Consider the following 9,620-nt stretch of genomic DNA (forward strand, 5'->3'; position numbering starts at 1 on the left):
CCCCTCCCCCGGCTCAGACCCTGTCCCCTACTGGCATTACTATGTTAGGTCACTTACTGACATTTTAGTTTAATTAGTAAAGGTTACAGGGATCGGGGCCACGGTAATGTTTTTCGTAAATGTTATATTTTAATTTAGTTTAACATAAACTATTAAATCCCTAAGGAATCCTACATTTTTATCATCTTTACAGGCAAGGGATGGGCCGCATAGGTGGGGAAGATATCATTTTTGTGCGTAATCAGTCGATTAAAGGTAGGCAACGCAATTCCTCTAATTTGGCAAATTCCAGTGACCACTTGTTTTTTCACATTATTAAAAAAGATTAGAAAGTTGAACGTCATGCTATAATAACAATTGTTTTCAAAGCATAGGAACAATGCCAGCGCAGGCTTTCACAGCATAGCTAAAATTTGTTTATCGTAAGTCTAAGTTAAACCCAACGGTTATATTTATTAAAGTTATTGTAAACTTTTAGATCCTGCTAATTATAGATTAACAATTATTTTCACATAACAAATATCTAAAAGCAAAGGCTTAGACCTTACTTAACGAAATATTAATGAGTATTTGATTCCGCATAGCGCGCTTACCCGCCGAGTGGGAAAGAAAAGCGTCGGTTAATCCGGTTTTAATCAGACCGCCATCTGGCGGATTCCCTCAATTACTTCTAATTACGGCCACTCCCTACGTCCACCGCGAACTTGCAGGATTTTGTTCAATATCCAATTTGCCCGCTTAATACAGTTAACGATTTTCGAATCCTCATTGCGGCAGAGGTTATTTTCAACCACACGATTTATTTAAGCTTTTAGATAATTTACATACGTGTATTTTCTTATTTTTAAGTAAAATGAAACTTTTAATTGACTTTGAAAAGAAATAAGTCATTTTCCTACAAATTTTTGTAAGTTATTATTGCTTTATAAAATTTTATCCTATGACAGTTAAAATATATGGTTATATTATATATATGATAAACAAAGAGTATATTAGCATTTGAGAATGTTCTAATTCAAACTTTTAATTGAATTACTTTATAATGCGTCACGTCTTGATGCGATTCCATCCCGAGCCCTTCTCGCTTTTAACATGTTATAATCTTAATTCCAAATCCAATCTAACACCATTTCAACTCGCTTTATCTTACGGAGATTTTAATTAAATTTCGTGACGATACTGATTATTTTAAAGCTATGACAGCTATAAAATTTCAGGCAATACTTAGTTTGTTCTACACTATTTAAAGGTATGGCACGAAAATTTTAGAACAATTCGTAAATTCAACCAATATTATGATATTTGTACTTGTACTCTACGCCCGATAGAGGCGCTACACAAGCCTAATAGAAATGACGTTAGGAAAACTTTCTCTCATTTCGTGGTAGATGTTTAGTAGAACATTTTTGGCATCTCGACATTTACTTGACTTTCGATGACGTAATAGGTGAAGCGTTATTTTCCTAAGGGCACACGATACATTACGTAATAGTGACACAATACAAAATGGGTTAAAAGAAATATACACTTACGTTATTCCATTAAAATATAAGAAATTCTCTCAAACTCTGCTAATCTAATAAAAATCTATGATTGGAAATACAAAACTATCCCTATCAATATTCTGTCTATATTTGTCATAACGGAATCACACAACTGCTCCCACAATAGATAAATTATTAAATGTTATACAAGTTATAAGGTAGGGCGATGTCGACCGTCCGCCCAGGACCCCAGACACAAAGGGGCGCCATGCCTTTTTTCATATGACATTGTATTAGTTAGAGGGCGTCGTGATGTCACCCAGCACACCGGTAATACTAAATTCGGCCCTGAACATATACAAGCCAATATAAAATCTATTGAAATTATGAGTGGGTAATATCATATCATACTAATATTATAAATGCGTAAGTTTAGATGGATGGATGTTTGTTAGAGTTTGTAGCCTAAACTATTGGATGGATCTAGATGAAACTTGGCATGGATGTGGAGCATAGTCTAAAAGAACACATAGGCATAGGAGTCGCGGGTGAAAGCTAGTATTTAAAATAAAAACGTGTCGTCGGCTATGAAGCGTATGGGAGGTCACGTTCAGTGGCCGCGTCCAATTTCACCGGCCATTAATCACGATCTCTCGCTCCCATTGCGAGTATCGGCTGATCAAAAAAAGGTCGTTTTTAGAATATATCTTTGCTTTATATGAGTAAAAAAACTTTGTTATAACAATTTAAATTAGTAAGAAAATCTTATCAATGGAATATTTGAATCCGTATTTGAGTTAATGTTCTTCAAATCAACAATATAATTAGGTAATTAAAATCTTAGGTAAATTTAGTTTTGTCTATATTAGGGGACACGGGTATCTTTCACTATATTTCGTTAAAAATCTCTTAAATACTTCACAACAATAACCGATATTAACCTATTTATAAACGAGATTGTCAACTTGCAAACATAAAAAATTGTACATTAATTCTATTTCTTCGCAAAAATTTAACTAGTAATAACAGATCTCGCATTAACGAGTCAAGATGTCTATCACTTACCATAACACACAAAAACAGAATAAAAAACTTCAGCAAGGAGACACGTTGTTCAATTTCCCACAATAAAGTGTCTAACATTTGGAAACACGAACTACCGTTAAGTCTGTTCAACTCTCAACATAATACCCTATGACATGGGTTTCGCATTAGTAGGTACTGGATACGTAACCAACTGCACATATATTAACCGGATTCAAGCTTAAATGAAAAAAGGTTGTCGCTCTTTCATGTGACACTGGTTTAACAGAGTTCTTTTTTTCTTAAAAACAATGTTTTTTTTCATACTTTTCGTTTTAAGTTTTAAAACAATAGAAATATGATTTTAATGCAATTGAGTATTTAATTTATCCCGTATATATAGTTTTAAGCAAAATAACTAATTTGTGATTTTTACGTTATATCAAGTCTATCAAATCTTCTCTAATAACTGCCATTTTTGTCAATGATCAGCTTTTTAACTATTTTGGTGTGTTCTGTATTCTTAAAAGTTCTTTGTTATTCTGTGCTATTATAATATAACAATATTGTTAGAAAAATATTAGGAAACGGAAGGAATAGTGGAGGTAGTTTTATAAAAGACTTGGCAACGAGTGGCGCAGGGCCTCAGCCGTAGTCACAGCCCTCAGTCGCTAACGAGCTCAGTATTTTTCTAATCGTCGCCACGGAGCATTCGATATCTTTACGTTGTCGCCTTGGAGTTGAGTTTGTTCGTTTTAAAGTAATTTACAAGTATTATTAATATTACCGTCAGTCTTTATTTTAAAAAATGTGTTGAAATATCTAACAATATGAATTTCTCTTGGTTTAAGTATGTCAAAGTTATACCAAGAAAAGGAAATGTTAAAATAAATACATCTCTAATAATTCCCATTCGCTGTGACTTCTCTAAAACAGCGTAAGTTCCCTTAAACTTTTAATACCCAGTTAAAATTTACCAAGATGCAACTACTAACGAAATTTCAGAGCAACTTTAACACTGCAGGCGGGGACTTAGCAATAGTTTTAAACGGTTTAAAATACTACATTTTTAGTAACCTAACTTTCTCGACACCGTTTCTTCTATCTATTGATGTAATTCAGGAGTTAGTTTTCTAAAGTACCAAACATTAGCTTTTAGTAATAGATATACCATTTTTGACTAATATACCCCATTTTGTATGCCAAGGTTTATTAATACTGGTCTTTACCTTACAAATTCTTACCCTGTCATTCAAATAATAATTTAATTACAACTAATTTGCTTTCACCTTTTTTGTATTGACAGGATAAAATCATCATCATGTGTTCCTCCACTGCCTCGGACTCCACATTGATTGCTAAATTGTCTTATGAATATATCGATTTGTTAAAATCTATACTGTAGCAATCCCCCTCGTCTCAAATTGCATGTTTAGTCGATTATGTTTTAAAAAGCAATCATTACTTCAAAATGTTACAAAATAATGTTGAATATTATTCACCTGCACGTTGTACATAAATCAGCGTGCACTTTGAATGTAGTCAAACAATCTTCAAAGGATCCTTTGAAATTGTATCAAACGTAACGCTCCAGCGGCATCGAGCACTATATTAATGTCACAATAATACATTTCAAAGCTATTCACAGTACAATGTTGGAATTCTTTGTATTTGCTCGAAATGTATTGTTATTTAGTATGTTTGAAACTATTTCATATACAAATAGATTAAAACATTTATTTATAACCGTAGTATTCCATTGCCTTTAGTTAAGTTTACACTTGTGATTCGACAATTAAAATTTACTAGTTGAGTTAAAATCTACAAACATATAGGGAGTCGAAAGTGGGACTTTTTTCCTAAATAATCATGTGAATATATTCCGACATGAAAAGCAAAGTAATGAAAGTCGAGTAAACGTCAATCAAACAGCAAATGTAGCGAACATTCAACAAATAACCCGACTGGTACGTTATTGGCACAAATGAAAAGATGCCGGGTCATTATCGGATAGCTTATTTAACCATTTATTTAAAAACATACTTAAAGTTTATTTATTTTCTTACTAGCTTTCGCCCGGGACTCCGTCTGCGAAAAAAACAAAAGTATTTATGTGTTCTTCCAGACTATCCTCTATGTCTATTCCAAATTTCATCAAGATCCGGTCAGCCGTTTAGGCTGCAAATTCAAACATCCATCCATCTTAAGTTTCGCATTTATAATGTTATTAAGATATAAATTAAGATTGACATATTTTATAGCATATGTGGTATAGCCAACATATGCGAATTAATTGAACAATGCGGCTTAGGCTGATTAACTTGATGCCAAGTAATCCGCTATACTTAATTTATAGCTATCAAGTGACATGAGCGTGAACATGCAGATGTCAATAGTCTGCGGTGAAGATAGCTACATAGCCTTACTTGCTTATATACTTAAACTGTATTATGAAACTTGGTACTAAAAAAAAACGTTTACAAAAGCTTTTCATTATAAACTGCAGAACAAATAAAGAGTACCAATCTCCTTTTATTGTGTAATTCCAACTATCAAAGAAAAACAACAAAAAGCATATCCAAGCAACTTGAAGTGTTCAGTTTCACCGTCCATTTATCTCAATATCCCGTTACCATGGTAACGGGCTTTTAGTTTTACATCCACTTGGGTCAATTGCCATTGAGAACAAAACTAAAGCCGATTGGGTCGTTGATACACGAAAATGCCACGTTATCGATTTCACAATTATACTTGAGGCCATTATCATCCTTTATTTTATAGTTATTTTGGTTTAGGGAATCGCTTCAAAGTACATTGTAATCTTTATTTAATTAATTTAACCAAGAATTTTACTAATATTTTAAATTCGAAAGTTTAGATGGATGGATGTTTGTTAGATTTTGTAGCCTAAACTGCTGAACGGATGAAATTTTGCATAGGTGTAGAGGATAGTCTGGAAGAACATATAGGCTACTTGTTTTTTTTATTCCACGCGAAAGGAGTCGCGGGCGAAAGCTAGTAATTGTAATAAAATAGAGACAAATTCTTCAATATAGTCTGAAATTGTAATTCCTTGATTGTAAAGACTGTTCTATTGTCAAAGTTCTTGTCTTTTGAGAAATTTCCTAATTAATTTTGCAAGTCAGTGTATCGGGATGAATATAGATGTTGCTTAAAACTTGTAGCCTAAAGCTGTAAAGTCTGAGAAACCTTTTTGCATTTTGTTAGACGGTAGTTTCATCTTCGTAAATTTTCATTAGCTACTGAAAGTTGAAGCGAAAGTTTCGCTGTTCGTTTAAAATATGCTGACCGTATTGGATTATGCCGGAAAATTTACAAAGTAATAATTAGCAATCATTTTTTTTTTCCGTCGTTTGCAGGTTTCTTTTAATCTGAGCTTGCATTTTTAATAAAATTCAACTGTGAATTATTAATATTATATTAACTCTCTTTTAATTTTGGGATTTAAATAAACGTTATGTTTTTAATTAAGCGCTACACATTGAGATGTGACCAGAAATCTTCTAATTCATTTCATATATACCTATACTAATATTATAAAAAAGAGAGATTTGTATTTTTGTATGTATTGAAATAACTCAAAAACTAACGGGCCGATTTCAAAAATTCTTTCACCATTAAATAGCTACATAATCAATGAGTAACATAGGCTATATTTTATATTATTATTTAATTTCACAAGGACGAAGTCGCAAGCAACAAGTAGTCATAAATAAACCAGCGCTTGGCCACGATTCCACCTAAAGTAAAGACGAGATCGAAAATTTAGATTTAAGTAACCCTTTTTGAATAGCTCCTAAACTACCAAGTCGGACTTCTACTTTATTAAAAAGAATATGCTATGTGACTTCAGAGATAAAGTTTTAAATTTACCTCGCAGCAACCGTCGTTGCTATAATTCTGGGAAACTTTGTCGTTGGATGTCTCAACGGTTCTTAATTAAACCGTGTACTCTATAAAAGTTTTTTAATACATAAAATTCAACGCACGTGTATTTGATTACTAGCTTTCGCTTGTGACTCCGTCCGCGTGTGATTCAAAAAAACAAAAATAAGTAGCCTATGTGTTCTTCCAGGCTATCTCTTACATCTATGCCAAATTTCATCGAAATCCATTCAGCAGTTTATGCTACAAACTCTAACAAACATCCATCCATCTAAACTTTCGCATTTATAATATTAGTAAGATCATGTTAACATACAATCGAGTTTTATAATCAGAGTTAGACCTAAAAGGGTCAAAGAAAATTTTCATTATTAAGATGGTTTTGATAGTTTGGATACTTTGATTAAGAATTTGGCCACAAGACAGTCTTTTAATATTATTTAAGAAGTCTAGTCATGTTTAGTACCCAAAATAGTCATGTATCCTTGTCCTTTTATTTAGTTTTTAAATACAATATCGTCATGTGTTTTATGTTTTGTTAACAAAAACAATATTCTTGCATGTTAATGTAAACGTTGTAAAGATTCTTATATCCTATATATGCAACTGGCTCAGAACTCTTAACAGAAATATAAAACAAGTTTCCCCTTAAGAAAGTAGCCCTCGAGATTCTGAAGGGCCCTAGTGAAACAATTTGTAACTTTTTCCGAGTTAAGCGGCAGAGGGATAATATTAAAGGTATTGTGTAAAAATAGATTTTGAGCGTCTCTAAATTAGGTATTTGTTTAATGTTACTATTTTTTATTATTTAAAAATAAATCATGTTTCCATTTTAGTTCCTCTATTAAATATTGTCTTTAGAAGTATGTAAGTTGAAATAAACAAGTTTAATACAATAAAAATCCGTTAAACTAACTAGTAATCTTTATTTTAATCATACTAATCATATAACTTTATTTCAATCATACTAATAAATGCGAAAGTTAAGCCATCTTGATGGATGGATGTTTGTTTGAGTTTGTAGCCTAAACGGCTGAACGGATTTCGATTAAATTTGGCATAGACGTAGAGGATAGCCTGAAAGAACTCATAGGCTACTCAGTTTTGTTTCTTTTAATTCCAAGCGGACGGAGTCGCGGGCGAAAGCTAGTGTATAATACTTCTCTATACTAAATGGATAATGATGTTGTACACTCCAGTATTAAAAATATACACTAGTTATGCTTGACCACATAAACGTGCTGATACAAAGCGCACCGCAAAACTTTCTGCCCACCCCACACCGGCGCGAGCGTGTCGCACGATACAAATTACCGACACCCGTGTTGCTCCAATAATGAAACTTGCAAACTCCATTATTGCCAATGACGTTACCAGCTGTTATTACAAGCAAGTGTGGTTTCTATTCAGTATAGTACTCCAACTCGACAGTAAATGATATCAAATTAGTTTTCTAGATTTCTTTTGTTTCTAAACTAAATTAACTTTATAATCTTTTATTTCAACTACTACACTTATGCAATTCAACGAATGTTTTGTTTAATTTGTGTATCTTTACTAAAAGAGGAAAGATTTGTATTTTTGAATTTTTGTATGTATTGATATACACTCAAAAACTACTGGGACGATTTTAAAAATTCTTGCAATCGCTGTGTAATATAGGCTATATTTTTTAAAATTTACGTCGACAAAGTCGCAAGCGACAGGTAGTGAAGTAAATTTATAATATATCTTTAAAACTACTGTACAGATCTCGTTAAAATTAGGCAAAGTCATATTTTAATTCTGTGCGTTCGGAGTCGAGTGCAAAAGTTGCTATGAAATATTTAAGCAGACAATTTACAGTATGTTACGCAGGTTATAAAATTTACATTATCCATTATTCGTGTAACGTTGCAGATAATTTTGACATTGACATGCCGACAGCATCCTAATAGGCGTATAGGAACGCCGATAATGAACTAACGCCTCATAATAGGTCGGCACTATTCACCTATACATTATTACTAATAGTTGACACTACTGAATTATACGAACTAAACTAGTTACTGCACCCGACTTCCTCCGCATGGAAATTTATAGAGATTATGTCTTGTGTACCTCATATTATGACGCATTTTTCTTGTTCCAGGGTGTGCGCAATGTTCCTACCAGAATTTGCGAGTTTCGTGGCGGCCATCTTGTTTGCGGTGCATCCCATACACACCGAGGCGGTAAGTTCTTTAGATAGATATTTAGATATATTCCTAGATACTAGCCGGTATATATTTTATAATTAACATTAACTTATAAATGGTAACTTAAACACTCTCTGCGTTAAAATCTTATACTAAGGTTACCCTAAGGAACGCAGTTTATGGTATAAAAGTCGATCAGATAAACAAAACAATTGAGAATTTTGTACACTATACTGCACATTTTCAATCTTTTTCATATTAAAGACACGCTAGTATAGAATATTTATAACCTATGCAAATAGGAAGCCAAAAAAAGTCTGACTACATTTGCATGTCCCGACACAAAACAAACTATCAGGAGACACCATAGCGTGCTAGCGACATAGATATACAAATTTATGGAAACATAGTATTGTTGAATTTTATTATGCTAGTTTCACATGAGGGCAGTGAGACATACATTGCGGTGCTGCTTTCAAATAGCATAAACACTGTGCTACCCTCGTGGGAAACTAGCATTAATAGGACTGGAAGATAATTTATATTACGCGGTATGCGCACGTATGTCCGACGACCAGAGTAATTAATAGCTCAGCTAGCGTGGGTCGTTCGTGTAATGCTTTGTTACCCTTATATTTTCTTAAACTAATTTACGTTACATAGAGTTTTCAAAAAACTTGAGTATCTATACTATTATAATAAAGTGTAAACACACACTTCTTTGTTGCCTTAGATGTCAGCAATTACAGCATATTTTTGAATAATTCTTTTTTTTTTTATAAAAGCCCTACACTTGCGTCACGCTTAAGGCTATATCTTTTCACGCCTTTAAACTTAGGGGGTAAATATTTTGGATAAAAACCCTAATGTGGGAAAGAGACCATAAGTTGCTGCCGACATAAAAGAAGCAAGGTTGCCATGGTTTGTTATAATGTCATGTCACTTTGACATGACATTATAACAAACCATGACATGATAATATGACAAATGTGAACAATAAAATGAAATTTCGTATAATTTCATGCGAATG

The 9,620-nt window shown here is 32.9% G+C and overlaps 1 protein-coding gene across 1 annotated transcript in view; it reads left to right on the plus strand.

The window, feature by feature from the left end:
* Window positions 1–9,620, plus strand: part of LOC106100392 (transmembrane and TPR repeat-containing protein CG4050) — a 28,391-nt gene that overhangs the window by 5,182 nt on the left and 13,589 nt on the right. Inside the window, exon 3 of the mRNA XM_013279220.1 lies at window positions 8,545–8,626. Coding sequence (XP_013134674.1) covers window positions 8,545–8,626 — 82 coding nt within the window. The remainder of the gene's footprint in view (window positions 1–8,544; window positions 8,627–9,620) is intronic.

This window comes from Papilio polytes, unplaced genomic scaffold, assembly GCF_000836215.1.
Source record: "Papilio polytes unplaced genomic scaffold, Ppol_1.0 DF824047.1, whole genome shotgun sequence".
NCBI classification, from domain to species: domain Eukaryota; kingdom Metazoa; phylum Arthropoda; class Insecta; order Lepidoptera; family Papilionidae; genus Papilio; species Papilio polytes.